This window comes from Pseudochaenichthys georgianus, chromosome 6, assembly GCF_902827115.2.
Source record: "Pseudochaenichthys georgianus chromosome 6, fPseGeo1.2, whole genome shotgun sequence".
Taxonomy (NCBI): domain Eukaryota; kingdom Metazoa; phylum Chordata; class Actinopteri; order Perciformes; family Channichthyidae; genus Pseudochaenichthys; species Pseudochaenichthys georgianus.
Genome location: NC_047508.1, coordinates 44,392,528 through 44,415,570, shown reverse-complemented (window position 1 = coordinate 44,415,570; position 23,043 = coordinate 44,392,528). Strand labels below are relative to the sequence as shown.

General features: G+C 41.9%; 1 protein-coding gene across 1 annotated transcript in view; it reads left to right on the top strand.

Moving 5' to 3' along the window:
• Window positions 1-561: 561 nt before the first annotated feature.
• aass (aminoadipate-semialdehyde synthase) overlaps window positions 562-23,043 on the top strand; it is a 57,774-nt gene continuing 35,292 nt past the window's right edge. The window contains exons 1-8 of the mRNA XM_034085592.2: window positions 562-652; window positions 4,619-4,839; window positions 6,914-7,090; window positions 11,364-11,448; window positions 14,758-14,825; window positions 17,580-17,726; window positions 18,401-18,479; window positions 22,119-22,246. Coding sequence (XP_033941483.1) covers window positions 4,621-4,839; window positions 6,914-7,090; window positions 11,364-11,448; window positions 14,758-14,825; window positions 17,580-17,726; window positions 18,401-18,479; window positions 22,119-22,246 — 903 coding nt within the window. The 5' untranslated portion in view covers window positions 562-652; window positions 4,619-4,620. The remainder of the gene's footprint in view (window positions 653-4,618; window positions 4,840-6,913; window positions 7,091-11,363; window positions 11,449-14,757; window positions 14,826-17,579; window positions 17,727-18,400; window positions 18,480-22,118; window positions 22,247-23,043) is intronic.

Genomic DNA, 23,043 nt, shown 5'->3' with positions numbered 1-23,043 from the left:
CTTTTACTAAAGTACAAGATCTGAGTAGGCTACTTCTTAAATTCTTCCACCTCCGGGCAAGAGACGTAGTATGAAATGTAAAAGTGTTCAAAAGCAAATATGAAAAATGAACATGTTAAAGTATGAGGTACTTGTGCTGAAGTCTTACCTTTCAATCACAGCATATTGTTAAGTGGTGTTAACCTGTTATCCTCCTGAGTCTTACAGTTTTCATGTTGTTATTGTGTTTTGTGTTTACTGTATCTCATTTAATGTTTTGGATGTGTATTTTACACTCTGCTTTGTCCATTGTTCTTGTCATTGCATGTATCTTTTAGCACCGTGACTCATGTTAATCTGTAAACCCCAGTGAGACAAACCACTTTGTGATATTGGGAAATATAAATAAGCTGAATCCGCCGCCTTTAAAACTTCTTACTGAAAGCTTTTCTTCTCGTAAAATGTCTTATCATAATCTGTAATTAGATGTAAAGTTGTTTAAATACTCTCTTTCCAAACATAAACGTTGCTGTCTGGCTTTATTTTGAAAGTCTGCCCGGAAACGGATTAGTTTACCGTGCGGAAGGATCACCTCTGCGTGACTCTCCGGAGCTCCTTCCTCACTTTCCCTCAGCAGGAGCCGGCGTGGTGAACTGAAGCCCGGCCACAAAAGGTGAGTTTGACCCGGACGCTTCTCCACATGCAGCCGCTGATCGATCCAAGTATCGGTACTTTATTTGTTCTGTAAACATGAGGGCGTGTTGAAGTGTTGGATCTGACCCAGGATCTCACCTAAGAGTCTGCAGCTGGAGGTTAAAGTGCCTCAATGTCCATTCCCTGTGTTACCCATTTAAATCTCCTGTCTGAGGGAGGCAGTGCTGGCTTTCACTTTAGCTACTGTGATTTATTGTTTATATAACATTTAAATATCGCCGTGTAGCTGATATTAACACAGTGGCTGTCAATACTAGACAAGGCTCAGGATTATAGTATTGATTATAGTATTGTGTTTAGCAAACATAGTGGGTTTCCAACATGAGGTCTGTGAGGGGGAAGAAGTACAACGATCTGTTACCTAAGTCAAAGTAGAAGTACTCAGGTCTGTTACTTGAGTAAAAGTAGAAGTAATCCAATCTTAAACTTTAGTAAAAGTAGAAGTACTCGGATCTGTTACTTGAGTAAAAGTAGAAGTACTCAGGTATGTTACTTGAGTAAAAGTAGAAGTACTCAGATCTTAAACTTTAGTAAAAGTAGAAGTACTGACATCTTGTCCTTGAGTACAAGTAGAAGTACTCTGATCTGTTACTTGAGTAAAAGTAGAAGTACTCAGGTCTTATCCTTGAGTAAAAGTAGAAGTACTCAGGTCTGTTACTTAAGTAAAAGTAGAAGTACTCCGATCTTAAACTTTAGTAAAAGTAGAAGTACTGATATCTTGTCCTTGAGTAAAAGTAGAAGTACTCAGATCTTATCCTTGAGTAAAAGTAGAAGTACTCCGATCTTAGACTTTAGTAAAAGTAGAAGTACTGACATCTTGTCCTTGAGTAAAAGTAGAAGTACTCGGATCTTGTCCTTAAGTAAAAATAGAAGTACTCAGATCTTGTACTTAAGTAAAAGTAGAAGTATTCCGATCTTAAACTTTAGTAAAAGTAGAAGTACTGACATCTTGTCCTTGAGTAAAAGTAGAAGTACTCAGATCTTGTACTTCAGTAAAAGTAGAAGTAGATCTTGTTTGTCTGAGTTAACACTTGATTATATTTCACATCATTCATCCACACCTGTAAAGTAACTAAAGGTATTAAGTAGTGGAGGAAAAGTACACCATTTACCTCTGAACTGTAGAGGAGTAGAAACCACTAAAGGTAAACATTGAAAGTACCTCAATATGCGGGGATTAATCAAGGGCGGAAATGGGAATAAAATAGAGCAAATAATTAGCCAAATTCATTCAGGTGGAAATGTGTACTGTTTTTTAATTGATTTAAACTACTTCGCTAACAATCATACTCTTTGTAACCCTGAACCACCAATTAGCATTTGTTTAATCTATCTAACCAGTGTTAAAACAATCATGTACACAGGGAAGCTATATGTGCTAAGCTATGCTAACCAAATGCTAACGGAACTCTTATATTTAACATACAGTTATCAGAGTCATATCAATATCAAAAATAGCACTCTGTATTACACTGAGCACCTTTTACACACATTCACAATAAGATGTTATTAACTGGAATAATCAGAATCAAGTTTATTGACAGCTACGTTTCCAAGGAATTAGCTTTGATGCTACGATGGTGCTAACATAATCAACATAAGTTGTAAGAGAAGGTCAAACCTTTAGCATTAAAAAGACATAAAGATACGTTTTTATATCAAATTTAAATATACAGAATATACCAAAACACTCGGTACAATGAATATATGACAAACTGAAGTGTGTTGTATTTTAAAGTGAAGGGCTGTGCAGAAGAGATATTCAGAAATATGTGCAAATTCGGAGGAGGCTTTATTCTAAACGCCTGGATATGTATTGTTGTGCATGTGCTGCTCATGTCTTTTACCCTTCATGGTGTGTTTGATGTCCTCAGCAGTTGAACTAGTGCGTTGTATTTTTCTGTTTGGTTGTTTCTTCTGGTCCTTGAACACCAGCTGTCCTGCAGCCGCTCTCTCCCAGCAGCACACTGTACCCGACCTCTGACCTCTCGAGTCATATTTCATCCTGACTGTCAGGTTTTATTCCCACTCTGTTTTGTCCGACGTACAACAATGCACGGCGCAAAGAAACCTCTCCGAGCTGTTTTATGATATTATCTCTATTGGCTTTGTGTAAGTCAGTGTGTGTCGAAGGGCTGCAGCTAATCAATATTTGTGTAACCTGTTTATTTGCAGATTTCTGTTTTTAAAATGAATGGTTTGTGTTTCAGTTTTGAAGGTCCATGAAAATGTGTCTTTATATCCACTCACAAAGTATCCTATAATCCAGGGGTACTCAAATACAAATCTTAAAGGTCCAAAATAAATGTTTCAATAAGACAGAAGTCCGTTTATTACGGTCATTCAAACTTTTAAACAATTGCAACAAGATTCTTAACACGAGGTTGCAAAACAAAAATAATCTGTATGCAGCCGTTTTCATTGTTGTTGTGTCTGTGCTCGACCCCTCAGAGTCGCAGAGCTGCACCCTCTTTCATTCAGCATCCCCATTATTGCTCTATAAATGTTTGTATTCCATCACAAAGCTGATTAATCAAATCACCAGCCAGTATGTATGTTCTTCTGGTTGCTGTGGAATCTGAGGGGGATTTGCTTGATCTGACCTGTTATTTCCTCTTTTTGTTTGCCTTCACATGGTCTCCATCACTTCAGTCATGCATTCTTTTATACTCAGTTATTATCCAGTGGAAAGTCCTTACCTACTGGCCTAGTTCAATCAAAGTGGTTACTTTCTGTTGGCTGGGCAGTGTAGTTTTACACACCGTCTTATTTGACTTTCTCAGGACTTAAAACTGTTTTTTGGGGGCAGACCCCCTCAAAGAAAAACATATATTTACACACGTAAGGTCATCATCTTAATAGTGTGTATGCTCATCCGTGAGCAGAGCATCAAGTTGACGTGTATTGCAGCTGAATGCGGCGATTACCATCTTGTTCAGCAAAACGCCTCACAAACGTATTCAGATCAACAGCTTTAGTGCGTTTTGATTCGATGCTGAGTGCAGCCACACTGACAGTCTCTTCTCTGTCAGACCGCACCTCATTCCTTCAGTGCTTGGGTCCGAATGCTTCTCGTTTTGCGCCGTCCCGTTCAAATGAAATCGCCGCCAATCAGATGTCCACGCTCGCGCCAGGACCGGGGGAGGGGTTACATGACGTGCATCTTGTGCTGCATTCACTTGCACTCGGACATTAGAGACTTTCTCTCATGAATGTCCGATGAGCGCTGTTTGCAGTCTATGGACATAGCGGATCATTTTGACTCGTTGCGTTGTGGCGATGTCTCGCAGATAACACAGATAACGCAGATAACACAGATAACACAGATAATACAGATAACACAGATAATACATATGAAAAGTATAATTTGCTCAGAGTCCAGAGACAGTTGTGAGTCCGTACTTTGAGGATGCCTGCTATAATACATGTTCATAGTATTTTAGGTTGGTCTTTTACTATGAATACTAACTTATTCTGTGTATTTATAGAGTTTATTTGATAAGGATACACTATAAATATATATCCCTCACTTTTTATATGAAAATAGTTACTGTTTGTATTTATTTTAAAGCAGTAATGCCTTGTTTACTTGCTTCACTTAAGTTAATCTTATGTTATCTAATGTAATGCAGGGATGCCAGCGATTATTCGATTATTCGAATATTCGCAACAGTCTCCATAATCGAATATTATTTTTAAAAATCGATTTTATTAATATATATATTTTTTTTTATGTATTTTTTTTGGGTGTAGGTCGGTCGAATAATCGATTATTATTCGCCAGGGCTGCCGTATAATCGATTTTGATCATGGTCAGTTTCTGGCAACCCTAAAATGCATAGAAAAGCAGGAAATCTCTTTATTTGAGGGGCTGGAAATCACATATGTTTCTGTTGATGGACTAATTGTCGCCCCAATTCTGAAGCCATGTTCAGACTCCTCAGTCACGGAGGTCAGAGGTCGCGCTGCTGCCTCTCGGTTCAGCGAAGATATGACCACCATCGAGCCGTCATGGCTATCCGCCGCGAGGACATCAACCCCTGGGAGAGGAGGGCGCCGCTCGCACCGAAACACGTCAAAGAGCTGACCAACGCCGGAGTCAAAGTGCTGCTGCAGCCGTCCAATCGGAGAGCTATCCACGAGAAGGTGAGCAGAAACACGGAGGCAACGTCCTTTAAAGTTACACCTGGTTTAGTATATTCACTCTACTTTAAAGAGTCCTCTCCTGCTGATGTTCAGGTGTATATCAGTATGTAGTGTCTCTACTTTAAAGAGTCCTCTCCTGCTGATGTTCAGGTGTATATCAGTATGTAGTGTCTCTACTTTAAAGAGTCCTCTCCTGCTGATGTTCAGGTGTATATCAGTATGTGGTGTCTCTACTTTAAAGAGTCCTCTCCTGCTGATGTTCAGGTATATAGTGTCTCTACTTTAAAGAGTCCTCTCCTGCTGATGTTCAGGTATATAGTGTCTCTACTTTAAAGAGTCCTCTCCTGCTGATGTTCAGGTGTATATCAGTATGTAGTGTCTCTACTTTAAAGAGTCCTCTCCTGCTGATGTTCAGGTGTATATCAGTATGTAGTGCATCTACTTTAAAGAGTCCTCTCCTGCTGATGTTCAGGTGTATATCAGTATGTAGTGTCTCTACTTTAAAGAGTCCTCTCCTGCTGATGTTCAGGTGTATATCAGTATGTAGTATCTCTACTTTAAAGAGTCCTCTCCTGCTGATGTTCAGGTGTATATCAGTATGTAGTGTCTCTACTTTAAAGAGTCCTCTCCTGCTGATGTTCAGGTGTATATCAGTATGTTGTGCATCTACTTTAAAGAGTCCTCTCCTGCTGATGTTCAGGTGTATATCAGTATGTAGTGCATCTACTTTAAAGAGTTATCTCCAGCTGATGTTCAGGTGTATATCAGTATGTAGTGTCTCTACTTTAAAGAGTCCTCTCCTGCTGATGTTCAGGTATATAGTGTCTCTACTTTAAAGAGTCCTCTCCTGCTGATGTTCAGGTATATAGTGTCTCTACTTTAAAGAGTCCTCTCCTGCTGATGTTCAGGTGTATATCAGTATGTAGTGTCTCTACTTTAAAGAGTCCTCTCCTGCTGATGTTCAGGTGTATATCAGTATGTAGTGCATCTACTTTAAAGAGTCCTCTCCTGCTGATGTTCAGGTGTATATCAGTATGTAGTGTCTCTACTTTAAAGAGTCCTCTCCTGCTGATGTTCAGGTGTATGTCAGTATGTAGTGTCTCTACTTTAAAGAGTCCTCTCCTGCCTGATGTTCAGGTGTATATCAGTATGTAGTGTCTCTACTTTAAAGAGTCCTCTCCTTCTGATGTTCAGGTGTATATCAGTATGTAGTGTCTCTACTTTAAAGAGTCCTCTCCTTCTGATGTTCAGGTGTATATCAGTATGTAGTGTCTCTACTTTAAAGAGTCCTCTCCTGCTGATGTTCAGGTGTATATCAGTATGTAGTGTCTCTACTTTAAAGAGTCCTCTCGTTCTGATGTTCAGGTGTATATCAGTATGTAGTGTCTCTACTTTAAAGAGTCCTCTCCTGCTGATGTTCAGGTGTATATCAGTATGTAGTGTCTCTACTTTAAAGAGTCCTCTCGTTCTGATGTTCAGGTGTATATCAGTGTGTAAAGAAACTGTTCTACTGAAGAAGACCCACCTGATTCTAAAAGAGACATGCTTTTCAAAAAATGTAAATTAATAAAATGTTTTTTGTTTTACAATTACCTAAATTATATTCAAATAATGTCTAAATTAAATATTGCACATGGCTGCAAGACGTACCGTAGGCAATTTCTAAGTGTCTTTTGCACTATTATTTAACATTGTCATTTTAATATCCCATTTATTTGTATTACTACTGCTTTATTCCACGTCCACTGCTCCTGTGTGTTCGCATTAAGCTAATGATTAGAAATGCTACATCACAAGAGACACCGCAGGGAAGTTATTCCAAGTTATTTCCAACAACTACATCATTTCAAATATACGCTTATTTTTAATCTACTTTGAGAAAATAGTCGGCCTCCATTCTCCTTTTATATATCATTATAATTTGTGTTAATTTAATTTAAATAGTGATTTATGCTCTAACATTTCCCGCTGTGGATCAAATGATCACTTTTAGTTTATTTAATTGTCTTAAATGCAACTGTATATACGTTTGAGTGCTTCTTGGAGCTTGCATTGACCCTTTCTTTGTTTCCAGTACTACTTGAGGGCGGGTGCCGTGGTGCAGGAGGATCTTTCCGAGGCGTCTCTGATCATCGGGGTGAAACGACCCCCCGAGGAGAAAATTATCCCCAGGAAGACGTACGCTTTCTTCTCCCACACCATCAAAGCTCAGGAGGCCAACATGGGGCTGCTGGAGGACCTGCTGAGCAAGGTGAGGGTCTCCAAACATCCAGAAAAGGGTCTCCAAACATCCAGAAAAGGGGCCTCTAAACATCCAGAAAAAGGGCCTCCAAACATCCAGAAAAAGGGCCTCTAAACATCCAGAAAAAGGGCCTCCAAACATCCAGAAAAAGGGCCTCTAAACATCCAGAAAAAGGGCCTCAAACATCCAGAAAAAGGGCCTCTAAACATCCAGAAAAAGGGCCTCAAACATCCAGAAAAAGGGCCTCTAAACATCCAGAAAAAGGGCCTCAAACATCCAGAAAAAAGGGCCTCCAAACATCCAGAAAAGGGGCCCTCTAAACATCCAGAAAAGGGGCCTCTAAACATCCAGAAAAGGGGCCTCTAAACATCTAGAAAAAGGGCCTCTAAACATCCAGAAAAAGGGCCTCAAACATCCAGAAAAAGGGCCTCAAACATCCAGAAAAAGGGCCTCCAAACATCCAGAAAAGGGGCCTCTAAACATCCAGAAGAGGGGCCTCAAACATCCAGAAAAGGGGCCTCTAAACATCTAGAAAAAGGGCCTCTAAACATCCAGAAAAAGGGCCTCTAAACATCCAGAAAAGGGGCCTCTAAACATCCAGAAAAAGGGCCTCCAAACATCCAGAAAAGGGGCCTCCAAACATCCAGAAAAAGGGCCTCCAAACATCCAGATAAAGGGCCTCCAAACATCCAGAAAAAGGGCCTCCAAACATCCAGAAAAAGAGCCTCTAAACATCCAGAAAAAGGGCCTCCAAACATCCAGATAAAGGGCCTCCAAACATCCAGAAAAAGGGCCTCCAAACATCCAGAAAAAGAGCCTCTAAACATCCAGAAAAAGGGCCTCTAAACATCCAGAAAAAGGGCCTCTAAACACCCAGAAAAAGGGCCTCTAAACATCCAGAAAAAGGGCCTCCAAACATCCAGAAAAAGGGCCTCCAAACATCCAGAAAAAGGGCCTCTAAACATCCAGAAAAAGGGCCTCCAAACATCTAGAAAAGGGCCTCCAAACATCCAGAAAAAGGGCTTCCAAACATCCAGAAAAAGGGCCTCTTAACATCCAGAAAAGGGGCCTCAAACCATCCAGAAAAAGGGCCTCCAAACATCCAGATAAAGGGCCTCCAAACATCCAGAAAAAGGGCCTCCAAACATCCAGAAAAAGAGCCTCTAAACATCCAGAAAAAGGGCCTCTAAACATCCAGAAAAAGGGCCTCCAAACATCCAGAAAAAGGGCCTCCAAACATCCAGAAAAAGGCCTCTAAACATCCAGAAAAAGGGCCTCTAAACATCCAGAAAAAGGGCCTCCAAACATCCAGAAAAAGGGCCTCCAAACATCCAGAAAAAGGGCCTCCAAACATCCAGATAAAGGGCCTCCAAACATCCAGAAAAAGGGCCTCCAAACATCCAGAAAAAGGGCCTCTAAACATCCAGAAAAAGGGCCTCCAAACATCCAGAAAAAGGGCCTCTAAACATCCAGAAAAAGGGCCTCCAAACATCCAGATAAAGGGCCTCCAAACATCCAGAAAAAGGGCCTCCAAACATCCAGAAAAAGAGCCTCTAAACATCCAGAAAAAGGGCCTCTAAACATCCAGAAAAAGGGCCTCCAAACATCCAGAAAAAGGGCCTCCAAACATCCAGAAAAAGGGCCTCCAAACATCCAGATAAAGGGCCTCCAAACATCCAGAAAAAGGGCCTCTAAACATCCAGAAAAAGGGCCTCCAAACATCCAGAAAAAGGGCCTCTAAACATCCAGAAAAAGGGCCTCTAAACATCCAGAAAAAGGGCCTCCAAACATCCAGATAAAGGGCCTCCAAACATCCAGAAAAAGGGCCTCCAAACATCCAGATAAAGGGCCTCCAAACATCCAGAAAAAGGGCCTCCAAACATCCAGAAAAAGAGCCTCCAAACATCCAGAAAAAGGGCCTCTAAACATCTAGAAAAGGGCCTCCAAACATCCAGAAAAAGGGCCTCTAAACATCCAGAAAAAGGGCCTCAAACATCCAGAAAAAGGGCCTCCAAACATCCAGATAAAGGGCCTCCAAACATCCAGAAAAAGGGCCTCCAAACATCCAGAAAAAGGGCCTCCAAACATCCAGAAAAGGGCCTCCAAACATCCAGAAAAGGGCCTCTCAAACATCCAGAAAAAGGAGCCTCTAAACATCCAGAAAAAGGGCCTCTAACATCCAGAAAAAGGGCCTCCAAACATCCAGAAAAAGGGCCTCCTAAACATCCAGAAAAAGGGCCTCAAAACATCCAGAAAAGGGCCTCCAAACATCCAGATAAAGGGCCTCCAAACATCCAGAAAAAGGGCCTCCAAACATCCAGATAAATGGCCTCCAAACGTCCAGAAAAAGGGCCTCCAAACATCCAGAAAAAGAGCCTCTAAACATCCAGAAAAAGGGCCTCTAAACATCTAGAAAAAGGGCCTCCAAACATCCAGAAAAAGGGCCTCCAAACATCCAGAAAAAGGGCCTCTAAACATCCAGAAAAAGGGCCTCCAAACATCCAGAAAAAGGGCCTCCAAACATCCAGAAAAAGGGCCTCTAAACATCCAGAAAAAGGGCCTCCAAACATCTAGAAAAGGGCCTCCAAACATCCAGAAAAAGGGCTTCCAAACATCCAGAAAAAGGGCCTCCAAACATCCAGAAAAAGGGCCTCCAAACATCCAGAAAAAGGGCCTCTAAACATCCAGAAAAAGGGCCTCCAAACATCCAGAAAAAGGGCCTCTAAACATCCAGAAAAAGGGCCTCTAAACATCTAGAAAAGGGCCTCCAAACATCCAGAAAAAGGGCCTCTAAACATCCAGAAAAGGGCCTCCAAACATCCAGAAAAAGGGCCTCCAAACATCCAGAAAAAGGGCTTCCAAACATCCAGAAAAAGGGCCTCTTAACATCCAGACAAAGGGCCTCTTAACATCCAGAAAAAGGGCCTCCAAACATCCAGAAAAAGGGCCTCTTAACATCCAGAAAAAGGGCCTCAAAACATCCAGATAAAGGGCCTCCAAACATCCAGATAAAGGGCCTCCAAACATCCAGAAAAAGGGCCTCCAAACATCCAGATAAAGGGCCTCCAAACGTCCAGAAAAAGAGCCTCCAAACATCCAGAAAAAGGGCCTCTAAACATCCAGAAAAAGGGCCTCTAAACCTCCAGAGAAAGGGCCTCCAAACATCCAGAAAAAGGGCCTCTAAACATCCAGAAAAAGGGCCTCTAAACATCCAGAAAAAGGGCCTCCAAACATCTAGAAAAGGGCCTCCAAACATCTAGAAAAGGGCCTCCAAACATCCAGAAAAAGGGCTTCCAAACATCCAGAAAAAGGGCCTCTTAACATCCAGAAAAAGGGCCTCAAACCATCCAGATAAAGGGCCTCCAAACATCCAGATAAAGGGCCTCCAAACATCCAGAAAAAGAGCCTCTAAACATCCAGAAAAAGAGCCTCTAAACATCCAGAAAAAGGGCCTCCAAACATCCAGAAAAAGGGCCTCCAAACATCCAGAAAAAGGGCCTCCAAACATCCAGAAAAAGGGCCTCCAAACATCCAGAAAAAGAGCCTCTAAACATCCAGAAAAAGGGCCTCCAAACATCCAGAAAAAGGGCCTCCAAACATCCAGATAAAGGGCCTCCAAACATCCAGAAAAAGGGCCTCCAAACATCCAGAAAAAGGGCCTCTAAACATCCAGAAAAGGGCCTCCAAACATCCAGAAAACGAGCCTCTAAACATCCAGAAAAAGAGCCTCTAAACATCCAGAAAAAGGGCCTCTAAACATCCAGAAAAAGGGCCTCTAAACATCCAGAAAAAGGGCCTCCAAACATCCAGAAAAAGGGCCTCTAAACATCCAGAAAAAGGGCCTCTAAACATCCAGAAAAAGGGCCTCCAAACATCCAGAAAAAGAGCCTCTAAACATCCAGAAAAAGAGCCTCTAAACATCCAGAAAAAGGGCCTCTAAACATCCAGAAAAAGGGCCTCCAAACATCCAGAAAAAGGGCCTCCAAACATCCAGAAAAAGGGCCTCCAAACATCCAGAAAAATGGCCTCCAAACATCCAGAAAAAGGGCCTCTAAACATCCAGAAAAAGGGCCTCCAAACATCCAGAAAAGGGGCCTCTAAACATCCAGAAAAAGGGCCTCCAAACATCCAGAAAAAGGGCCTCCAAACATCCAGAAAAAGGGCCTCTAAACATCCAGAAAAAGGAAATGAAAATGTATATTTTTACTGATACCGAAAATGCCCATATTGTTGTTTATCTCCGTCTCTCCTTCTACAAAAACTCAAAACGTTGTCTTCTCAGGAGGTTCGTCTGATCGACTACGAGAAGATGGTCGATGCTAACGGTTTCCGGATCGTAGCGTTCGGTCAGTGGGCCGGCGTGGCAGGTATGAATATATTTAATGTCCTATATTGATTTCTTGTTGTGAAAGAGTTTTGGCAGAAGGAACGCTGTCGATACAATCGGTACCGGAATATGTTGAACCAGCTGAGTCATGTTTTATTCAGACGTTAATAGACACGACGCCTAACTGCTGAATCAAAAACACCCTTTTCTTCTTCTTGCTCAGCTTTGACTTGTTGAGAATAAAAGTTAAAAACAAATTCAAGTAGAACATTTTTCTAAAATGCTACATTTCCAGCCACGCATTCTTGTATCTCGATGTTCACTTTGAAACATTGTAAATGCAGCTGAGCACAGCGTGGGGGAAAAGCACCTGGATCATATCGAGAGGTGATGTCTACTAGTTGGGATTATTGCACTTTTGTTCGACCTCATTATCACACAGTGGGGTAAGGCGTGTGGCACAGTGGGGTGTGGCGCAGTGGGGTAAGGCGTGTGGCGCAGTGGATTGTGCGCTGGTGTTTGGGTCAGGGGGTCACAGGTTCAAACCCCACTGCAGTCAGCATCACCCCAAAGTGCTCCAGTGGGGATTGCCCACAGTGTTGAGTATAATAATAATAATACATTTATTTTGGGGGGCGCCTTTCAAAACACCCAAGGACACCTTACAGCAGGGGTAGGCAAGTAAGTTTGGCCGTGGGCCAATTTTTTGCTGAGCCACAAGATGGCGGGCCAGAACATAATCGAAGCCTAATTCAAGGAATTGATTTTGGTAAGAGGGCGCAGCGCCCCTGTTCTCCGGTTCAGAAAAAACTCTGATATCGCTGATAACCCTCCCCATCAACACTCTGATGCGCAGTCAGATCCGCTGATTGGTTCACTGATGATATAGGCGCCCAATCCAGAGCCTCTGGCTAGACCCGCCCAAAGGGAGGCTCGTCCTCTCTAGCCCCATTTCAGTCCCAAAGCCGGGGCTATTATCTGTATTTTAACAGACTTATCTTTTAAATTGAGGTGTATTTATTGTTCTCTTCAAAGTTAATTTTTCTCTGAAATTGTAGGGAGGATGGTCCTCCCTTTCCTCGATGGACGAGCCTCCACTGAGTAAAGTAGAGTTATTAACTAGGGAGCAGTGTTATTTAACATACTTTTATTCTGATAAGTATTGTCAAGTTCTCTGGGTTTTTGGCATTTATTTGAGTGAGAGAGGCTTGAGGGGCAACAGAGGACGCATGGACAACTGGAATCCTTTTTCCTTTTCTTTATTTCAACTTTTCAAGGACACATTAGGATTCTTTCAGGTTGAAAACCTTTAAAAAATATTAAAGGACAAAATAAATCAATTACAGCATGTTTTGCTTTGCAATTTAATATATTATAACCTAAATTAATCAGTAACCAAGTATTTTACTCAAACTCAATGTATTTAATAGTTAAATAAGTACTTTAATTGACCTGGTTCCCCACAACCACACATTTGCCATATGTGACCCGCTCTATCGAAATCAGTCGGAAATCGCAACGGCTCATTTCCAAATAAACGTGAATTTGCGTAAAAAACTAGTTTTTCGGGTGTTTTGTTTGATTTTAAATAAACAAAGTCTTGGCTTTCAGAATATGGAACTTTTATTTCCAAAATCACACGATAAATACATGTTTGAAGCTTGTAAAGGGAAGATGACAGCTCTCCCTCGCGCTCTGCTCTTCCACTGCGCCGCTTCCCCTCCCTCGGCTGACATTATGAATGTATGTCGGGACAGATTTTATTTTACCGGACAAATTCGAAACTTACCGGTCATGTTTCAATAATAATAATAATAAGAATGGTGTAGCAAAGTTTCCGTTAGCAGGTAATCACCGGACTATGACAGGATATGCTGATGTTTAAAACTCAGTTAATGGGAGTAATTGTTATATTGCTTCAGTTTATAATCGTAACAGATCGAAAACTTCAGATTCATTTTTCAATAAATGATTCCACAAACAACATAATTATTACATTCAAACAAACTACTTGTAGTAGATGAAGTACATTATTCAAACGTTTACATTAACTTTGGATAATAACACGGGAGAAACGGATCCTCTCTTTTCCCCTGACAGCCAGTCAGTTTCTCATGCAGCTGGTAAACAGTGGGCGGGGCTTCAGGTGATTATGCAGCAGCTGATCTGATCTCTCTCGGTCCGGTTATACTTCACTCTCGTTTATGTCCATATCGATCAGATCCAGCTCTCCTGTTCGGCCTTTATAGAGAGCACCGATCAAACTATTAAGAGTGAATATCGGCCGATAATGTCTGGCGGCCGATCGATTGGAGCCTCCCTAATTATTACCAGACATTTTGACCAACAGGTTTTGAATTTACCGGTTTTTAAGGAATTTTACCAGATAAAAACCGGTAATTACCGGCTAACAGAAACCCTGATGTGCGACTCAAGGTCCAATGTTGTAAAAAATAAAAAAAAATAAAAAAAAAAATCTCAAAATAATATTTTATTTTTGATTCTCAAAATTACGGGCCAAATATTATTGCTGGCGGGCCAATAATGGCCCGCGGGCCGCCTATTGCCGACCCATGCCTTACAGGGTTACAGATTTACAATTTACATTTACAATTATACCTTACAAATTAAAACAGTGGATTTAGTGAAGTGTCAGCCGGGGTAAGACAGGACAAACAACAGGAAGTTGACTACAAAAGGACACAGAAGGACACAGAAGGACACAGAAGGACACAGGGTACAGATTATAGGGAAAATGCCAGTTTGAACAGGTGGGTTTTGAATGTATGGGAGTATGTGAGTCACTTTGGATAAAAGCGACTAACATGTGACCTGTAATGTAAAAGACTCTTAACGAGGCCATTTGTGGACAAGGAAACAGAAAGCGATTCAAAGGCTTTCTTGACACATGCACAATTGCTTATGTGGTTGTTGGCCATACACACCTTACAATGCAACACAATACGCTTAATACAAAATGTAAAAACATGAAATGGTGCAGGAGACGAAGCTGATAGTTCACGAGAGATGCAGGAAGAAGAGAAAAGTTAAATAATAATCATCTAATTGATGTATTAATAACTCTGGAAGACGCTTTGTTTTTCTCACCGCCTCAAAGCTGTGAAAAACCTCGAGACGTTGAAGTGAACGGAGACTGTTTGGTATTTGGGTTCTTTTGTCACCGCATGCACGTAAAACACAAGTTTCAAGGTCGTGCAGGGTCGTTCACGCCACTGAAGAATATGGTTTTTGTGAAGTGTTCCTCGAACGAGTCACACGTAGGCGTGCTGCAGGGAATGTGTTCCTCCATGAAGGTATTTAATCAGGATGAATCTGTGTCTCCTCGTAGGAATGATAAACATTCTGCACGGTTTGGGGCTTCGGTTCCTGGCTCTGGGACACCACACGCCCTTCCTGGTAAGAACACAGGCATCAAGGTCACCTCTTCTCCATGTCTCCTCTACATCAACATGTGTCCCCTCTTCTCCATGTCTCTTCTACATCAACATGTGTCCCCTCTTCTTCATGTCTCTTCCACATCAACATGTGTCCCCTCTTCTACATCAACATGTGTCCCCTCTTCTTCATGTCTCTTCTACATCAACATGTGTCCCCTCTTCTGCATGTCTCTTCTACATCAACATGTGTCCCCTCTTCTTCATGTCTCTTCTACATCAACATGTGTCCCCTCTTCTGCATGTCTCTTCTACATCAACATGTGTCCCCTCTTCTTCATGTCTCTTCCACATCAACATGTGTCCCCCCTTCTTCATGTCTCTTCTACATCAACATGTGTCCCCTCTTCCTCATGTCTCTTCTACATCAACATGTGTCCCCTCTTCTTCATGTCTCTTCTACATCAACATGTGTCCCCTCTTCTTCATGTCTCTTCTACATCAACATGTGTCCCCTCTTCTTCACGTCTCTTCTACATCAACATGTGTCCCCTCTTCTTCATGTCTCTTCTACATCAACATGTGTCCCCTCTTCTTCATGTCTCTTCCACATCAACATGTGTCCCCTCTTCTTCATGTCTCTTCCACATCAACATGTGTCCCCTCTTCTCCATCAACATGTGTCCCCTCTTCTTCATGTCTCCTCTACATCAACATGTGTCCCCTCTTCTTCATGTCTCTTCTGCATCAACATGTGTCCCCTCTTCTTCATGTCTCCTCTACATCAACATGTGTCCCCTCTTCTTCATGTCTCTTCTACATCAACATGTGTCCCCTCTTCTCCATGTCTCTTCTACATCAACATGTGTCCCCTCTTCTTCATGTCTCTTCTACATCAACATGTGTCCCCTCTTCTCATGTCTCTTCTACATCAACATGTGTCCCCTCTTCTCCATGTCTCTTCTACATCAACATGTGTCCCCTCTTCTACATGTCTCTTCTACATCACCATGTGTCCCCTCTTCTCCATGTCTCTTCTACATCAACATGTGTCCCCTCTTCTCCATGTCTCTTCTACATCAACATGTGTCCCCTCTTCTCCATGTCTCTCCTACATCAACATGTGTCCCCTCTTCTTCATGTCTCCTCTACATCAACATGTGTCCCCTCTTCTTCATGTCTCTTCTACATCAACATGTGTCCCCTCTTCTCATGTCTCTTCTACATCAACATGTGTCCCCTCTTCTCCATGTCTCTTCTACATCAACATGTGTCCCCTCTTCTTCATGTCTCTCTACATCAACATGTGTCCCCTCTTCTTCATGTCTCTTCTACATCAACACGTGTCCCCTCTTCTTCATGTCTCTTCTACATCAACACGTGTCCCCTCTTCTTCCATGTCTCTTCTACATCAACATGTGTCCCCTCTTCTCCATGTCTCCTTCTTACATCAACATGTGTCCCCTCTTCTTCATGTCTCTTCTACATCAACATGTGTCCCCTCTTCTCCATGTCTCTTCTTCATCAACATGCGTCCCCTCTTCTTCATGTCTCTTCTACATCAACATGTGTCCCCTCTTCTCCATGTCTCTTCTTCATCAACATGCGTCCCCTCTTCTTCATGTCTCTTCTACATCAACATGCGTCCCCTCTTCTTCATGTCTCTTCTACATCAACATGTGTCCCCTCTTCTTCATGTCTCTTCTACATCAACATGTGTCCCCCTCTTCTTCATGTCTCTTCTACATCAACATGTGTCCCCTCTTCTTCATGTCTCTTCTTACATCAACATGTGTCCCCTCTTCTCCATGGCTCTTCTACATCAACATGGTCCCTCTTCTCCCTTCTCTTCTATACATCAACATGTGTCCCTCTTCTTCATGTCGCTTCTACATCAAACAGTGTTCCCCTCTTCTTCAATGTCTCTTCTACATCAACATTGTCCCCTCTTCTTCACATGTCTCTTCTTACATCCATTTCCCCTCTTCTTCATGTCTCTTCTTCAAATCAACATGTGTCCCGGCTTCTTCATGTCTCGTCTTACATCAACATGGTGTCCTCCCTCTTCTTCATGTCTCTTCTTACATCAACATTCGTCCCCGTCTTCTTCATGTCTCTTCTACATCAACATGCGTCACCGGTCTTCTTCAGTCTCTTCTAACAGCAACATGTGTCCCCTCTTCTTCATGTCTCTTCTACATCACACATGTGTCCCCCTCTTCTTCATGTCTCTTCTACATCAACATGCGTCCCCTCTTCTTCATGTCTCTTCTACATCAACATGTGTCCCCTCTTCTTCATGTCTCTTCTACATCAACATGTGTCCCCTCTTCTTCATGTCTCTTCTACATCAACATGTGTCCCCTCTGTGGAAAGAGACTCTGAAAGTTTCAGGAACAAAGATTTTCTCTCTTTTTGATCCATTTCTATAAAAACCTGTCTGAAAATGAGCTGATCAGATTTTGGCACTTTATGATGTCATCACGATGTGTTGTCTTGAGTAACCATTAGCCAATCAGCAACCATCTCCTCCGAGAGCTCCATTGAGTTCTTTGTAACCAGATGTCTCTCAGAGGGGCGTGGGGAGGGGCTCCTTATTTTCATCTGAAAGTCACAGACAGAGAATCAGCACTTTGGGAACAGGGCTGAAACAGAGGGGATTATGGGTAATGCTGCAATGATCTGTTTGGTGTTTCAGCCAATCAGAGACAGGCTCTGTATACATCTGAGACCTGTGACTTTAACATCCCCTCCCGTCTCTGTTCTCCTTCCACAGCACATCGGCATGGCTCATAACTACCGGAGCGTCAGCCAGGCCATTCAGGCAGTGAGGGATTGTGGGTATGAGATCTCCATGGGGCTCATGCCCAAATCCATCGGGCCCGTCACGTTTTGTTTCACCGGAACCGGAAACGTCTCTAAGGTACAGCAAGGTTTAACTTAACACACGCAAACAAACTATTGAAAAACGTACAACAGTCAAAAGAATACGATTTTTTTTTTTTTTTTTTTTTTTTGGACAAATGTAAGTCAAAGACTATACACACATGTTTAACCCCCCCAACAATATAAGAAATACTATGAAATGTTTAAAAAGGGAAAACATAAAGAAATCTGTGATAAAAGATATGTACAAACATTTTTAATTAATGTGAAATTATCAAAAAGTCTTAACAATAAATTGCAAAGCTTGTTTACAAGAAGCTTAATACTATCCAATCATATGTAGCATTTTGTTTAAGTATTAATTCGACATGGTCCCAACTCGTTCCTTTTCCAAACATGTAGGAATTTCTGCCATATTTTATAGAAGATTTCACAATTTTCTTTTATAGCATAGCTTAATTTCTCTAAGGCCAAACAATGAGAGGTTTTTAGCCACTGAATAATCAAGGGTTCTCAAATCAAGAGTTTTTCCAGAATACAGATATTCTTTTTTTTGCTTAAATAAGAGAAATAACAATTACTTTTTTTTTTAAGTCTTGGAATCACCAAGAAAGCAGAGTTCTTGGTTCTTTGCTTTCCAAAAGTCTTTGATAATTGGGCAGTCCCAACGGTATCAGTGAGATATTTGATATCCTCATCTCTTTCTTTTAGGGAGCCCAGGACATCCTTAACGAGCTTCCTGTTGAATACGTTGAGCCTCACGAGTTGAAGGACGTGTCCGAAATTGGAGGTAAGACGTTCCTGCGCTTCACTTTGTCGTAAGGCTGGTCAAACGTAAGCAGAGGAAGTCTCAGGACTGAATCGTGTCTCCTTTGATGAGTTAGCGTAACTTAAACTGACGGTGCTTACCTCCTTTCCGTCTTCTTCTGCTGTTCCCTTTAGTGCTTACCTCCTTTCCGTCTTCTTCTGCTGTTCCCTTTAGTGTTTACTTCCTGTCTGTCTTCTTCTGCTGTTCCCTTAGTGTTTACTTCCTGTCTGTCTTCTTCTGCTGTTCCCTTTGGTGATTACTTCCTGTCTGTCTTCTTCTGCTGTTCCCTTTAGTGTTGACTTCCTGTCTGTCTTCTTCTGCTGTTCCCTTTGGTGATTACTTCCTGTCTGTCTTCTTCTGCTGTTCCCTTTAGTGTTGACTTCCTGTCTGTCTTCTTCTGCTGTTCCCGTTGGTGTTTACTTCCTGTCTGTCTTCTTCTGCTGTTCCCTTTAGTGTTGACTTCCTGTCTGTCTTCTTCTGCTGTTCCCGTTGGTGTTTACTTCCTGTCTGTCTTATTCTGCAGTTCCCTTTAGTGTTTACTTCCTGTCTGTCTTCTTCTGCTGTTCCCTTTAGTGTTTACTTCCTGTCTGTCTTCTTCTGCTGTTCCCTTTAGTGTTTACTTCCTGTCTGTCTTCTTCCGCTGTTCCCGTTAGTGTCTATTTCCTGTCTGTCTTCTTCTGCTGTTCCCTTTAGTGTTTACTTCCTGTCTGTCTTCTTCTGCTGTTCCCTTTAGTGTTTACTTCCTGTCTGTCTTCTTCTGCTGTTCCCTTTAGTGTTTACTTCCTGTCTGTCTTCTTCTGCTGTTCCCTTTAGTGTTGACTTCCTGTCTGTCTTCTTCTGCTGTTCCCTTTAGTGTTTACTTCCTGTCTGTCTTCTTCTGTTGTTCCCTTTAGTGTTGACTTCCTGTCTGTCTTCTTCTGCTGTTCCCTTTAGTGTTTACTTCCTGTCTGTCTTCTTCTGCTGTTCCCTTTAGTGTTGACTTCCTGTCTGTCTTCTTCTGCTGTTCCCTTTGGTGTTGACGTCCTGTCTGTCTTCTTCTGCTGTTCCCTTTAGTGTTTACTTCCTGTCTGTCTTCTTCTGCTGTTCCCTTTGGTGATTACTTCCTGTCTGTCTTCTTCTGCTGTTCCCTTTAGTGTTTACTTCCTGTCTGTCTTCTTCTGCTGTTCCCTTTAGTGTTTACTTCCTGTCTGTCTTCTTCTGCTGTTCCCTTTAGTGTTGACTTCCTGTCTGTCTTCTTCTGCTGTTCCCGTTGGTGTTTACTTCCTGTCTGTCTTCTTCTCCTGTTCCCTTTAGTGTTTACTTCCTGTCTGTCTTATTCTGCTGTTCCCTTTAGTGTTGACTTCCTGTCTGTCTTCTGCTGTTCCCTTTAGTGTTTACTTCCTGTCTGTCTTCTTCTCCTGTTCCCTTTAGTGTTTACTTCCTGTCTGTCTTATTCTGCTGTTCCCTCTAGTGTTGACTTCCTGTCTGTCTTCTTCTCCTGTTCCCTTTGGTGTTTACTTCCTGTCTGTCTTCTTCTCCTGTTCCCTTTGGTGTTTACTTCCTGTCTGTCTTCTTCTCCTGTTCCCTTTAGTGTTGACGTCCTGTCTGTCTTCTTCTGCTGTTCCCTTTAGTGTTTACTTCCTGTCTGTCTTCTTCAGCTGTTCCCTTTGGTGTTTACTTCCTGTCTGTCTTCTTCTGCTGTTCCCTTTAGTGTTTACTTCCTGTCTGTCTTCTTCTGCTCTTCCCTTTAGTGTTTACTTCCTGTCTGTCTTCTTCTGCTGTTCCCTTTAGTGTTTACTTCCTGTCTGTCTTCTTCTGCTGTTCCCTTTAGTGTTTACTTCCTGTCTTTCTTCTTCTGCTGTTCCCGTTGGCGTTGACGTCCTGTCTGTCTTCTTCTGCTGTTCCCTTTAGTGTTTACTTCCTGCCTGTCTTCTTCTGCTGTTCCCTTTAGTGTTTACTTCCTGTCTTTCTTCTTCTGCTGTTCCCTTTAGTGTTTACTTCCTGTCTGTCATCTTCTGCTGTTCCCGTTGGCGTTGACGTCCTGTCTGTCTTCTTCTGCTGTTCCCTTTAGTGTTTACTTCCTGTCTTTCTTCTTCTGCTGTTCCCTTTAGTGTTTACTTCCTGTCTTTCTTCTTCTGCTGTTCCCGTTGGCGTTGACGTCCTGTCTGTCTTCTTCTGCTGTTCCCTTTAGTGTTTACTTCCTGCCTGTCTTCTTCTGCTGTTCCCTTTAGTGTTTACTTCCTGTCTTTCTTCTTCTGCTGTTCCCTTTAGTGTTTACTTCCTGTCTGTCTTCTTCTGCTGTTCCCTTTGGTGTTTACTTCCTGTTTGTCTTCTTCTGCTGTTCCCTTTAGTGTTTACTTCCTGTCTGTCTTCTTCTGCTGTTCCCTTTAGTGTTTACTTCCTGTCTGTCTTCTTCTTCTGTTCCCTTTAGTGTTGACTTCCTGTCTGTCTTCTTCTTCTGTTCCCTTTAGTGTTTACTTCCTGTCTTTCTTCTTCTGCTGTTCCCGTTGGCGTTTACTTCCTGCCTGTCTTCTTCTGCTGTTCCCTTTAGTGTTTACTTCCTGTCTTTCTTCTTCTGCTGTTCCCGTTGGCGTTTACTTCCTGTCTGTCTTCTTCTTCTGTTCCCTTTAGTGTTTACTTCCTGTCTGTCTTCTTCTACTGTTCCCTTTAGTGTTTACTTCCTGTCTGTCTTCTTCCGCTGTTCCCTTTAGTGTTTACTTCCTGTCTTTCTTCTTCTGCTGTTCCCGTTGGCGTTTACTTCCTGTCTGTCTTCTTCTGCTGTTCCCGTTGGCGTTTACTTCCTGTCTGTCTTCTTCTGCTGTTCCCTTTAGTGTTTACTTCCTGCCTGTCTTCTTCTGCTGTTCCCTTTAGTGTTTACTTCCTGTCTTTCTTCTTCTGCTGTTCCCGTTGGCGTTTACTTCCTGTCTGTCTTCTTCTGCTGTTCCCTTTGGTGTTCACTTCCTGTCTGTCTTCTTCTTCTGTTCCCTTTAGTGTTGACATCCTGTCTGTCTTCTTCTGCTGTTCCCTTTAGTGTTTACTTCCTGTCTGTCTTCTTCTGCTGTTCCCTTTAGTGTTGACTTCCTGTCTGTCTTCTTCTGCTGTTCCCTTTAGTGTTGACTTCCTGTCTGTCTTCTTCTGCTGTTCCCTTTAGTGTTGACTTCCTGTCTGTCTTCTTCTGCTGTTCCCTTTAGTGTTTACTTCCTATCTGTCTTCTTCTGCTGTTCCCTTTAGGGCTGACTTCCTGTCTGTCTTCTTCTGCTGTTCCCTTTAGTCTTTACTTCCTGTCTGTCTTCTTCTGCTGTTCCCTTTAGTGTTTTCTGGAGACAGTTTAGCCATCATGAATCTGAAGTTTTTCCACAAACATAAAAATGAATATTCCCAAAGTTTTCCACAGTATTTTTTCCCTCAGCTAAAAGCCAATGTATTTACTCAAACCGATATATTCCTGCACTTCAACTCTATCTGCATATTGAAGTATGAATGCTTGTTGTTTGTATGTTGTCTCCTCCCGAATGTTGTACGTCTCTTGTCTGTTTTTTTGATGGCACTAAAAGAGGAGTAGCTCTACTCATCTCGTTGTACCTGTATAATGAAAATAAAGGATTCTATTCAATGGGATTTTCCCCCTTGTTTTCCGGTCAGAAATGTCCCGAGTGTACGCCACCGTGCTGAGTCGTCATCACCACCTGATGAGGAAGAGCGACGGCTTCTACGACCCCATGGAGTACGAGGACCACCCGGAGCTTTACACCTCGCACTTCAGGACCAGCGTAAGTAAACAGAGGTGGGAAGTAGTGGAGTACAAATACTTTGTTACTGTACTTAAGTACATTTGTCTGGTATCAGTACTTTACTCCACTACTTATTTTTCTGACGACTTTTTACTTTGACTTCTTACATGTTGAACTCAAATACCTGTACTTTCTACTTCTTACATGTTGAACTCAAATACCTGTACTTTCTACTTCTTACATGTTGAACCCAAATACCTGTACTTTCTACTTCTCTCATGTTGAACCCAAATACCTGTACTTTCTACTTCTTACATGTTGAACTCAAATACCTGTACTTTCTACTTCTCACATGTTGAACTCAAATACCTGTACTTTCTACTTCTCACATGTTGAACTCAAATACCTGTACTTTCTACTTCTTACATGTTGAACTCAAATACCTGTACTTTCTACTTCTTACATGTTGAACTCAAATACCTGTACTTTCTACTTCTTACATGTTGAACCCAAATACCTGTACTTTCTACTTCTTACATGTTGAACCCAAATACCTGTACTTTCTACTTCTTACATGTTGAACTCAAATACCTGTACTTTCTACTTCTTACATGTTGAACCCAAATACCTGTACTTTCTACTTCTTACATGTTGAACACAAATACCTGTACTTTCTACTTCTTACATGTTGAACACAAATACCTGTACTTTCTACTTCTCTCATGTTGAACTCAAATACCTGTACTTTCTACTTCTCACATGTTGAACTCAAATACCTGTACTTTCTACTTCTTACATGTTGAACTCAAATACCTGTACTTTCTACTTCTCTCATG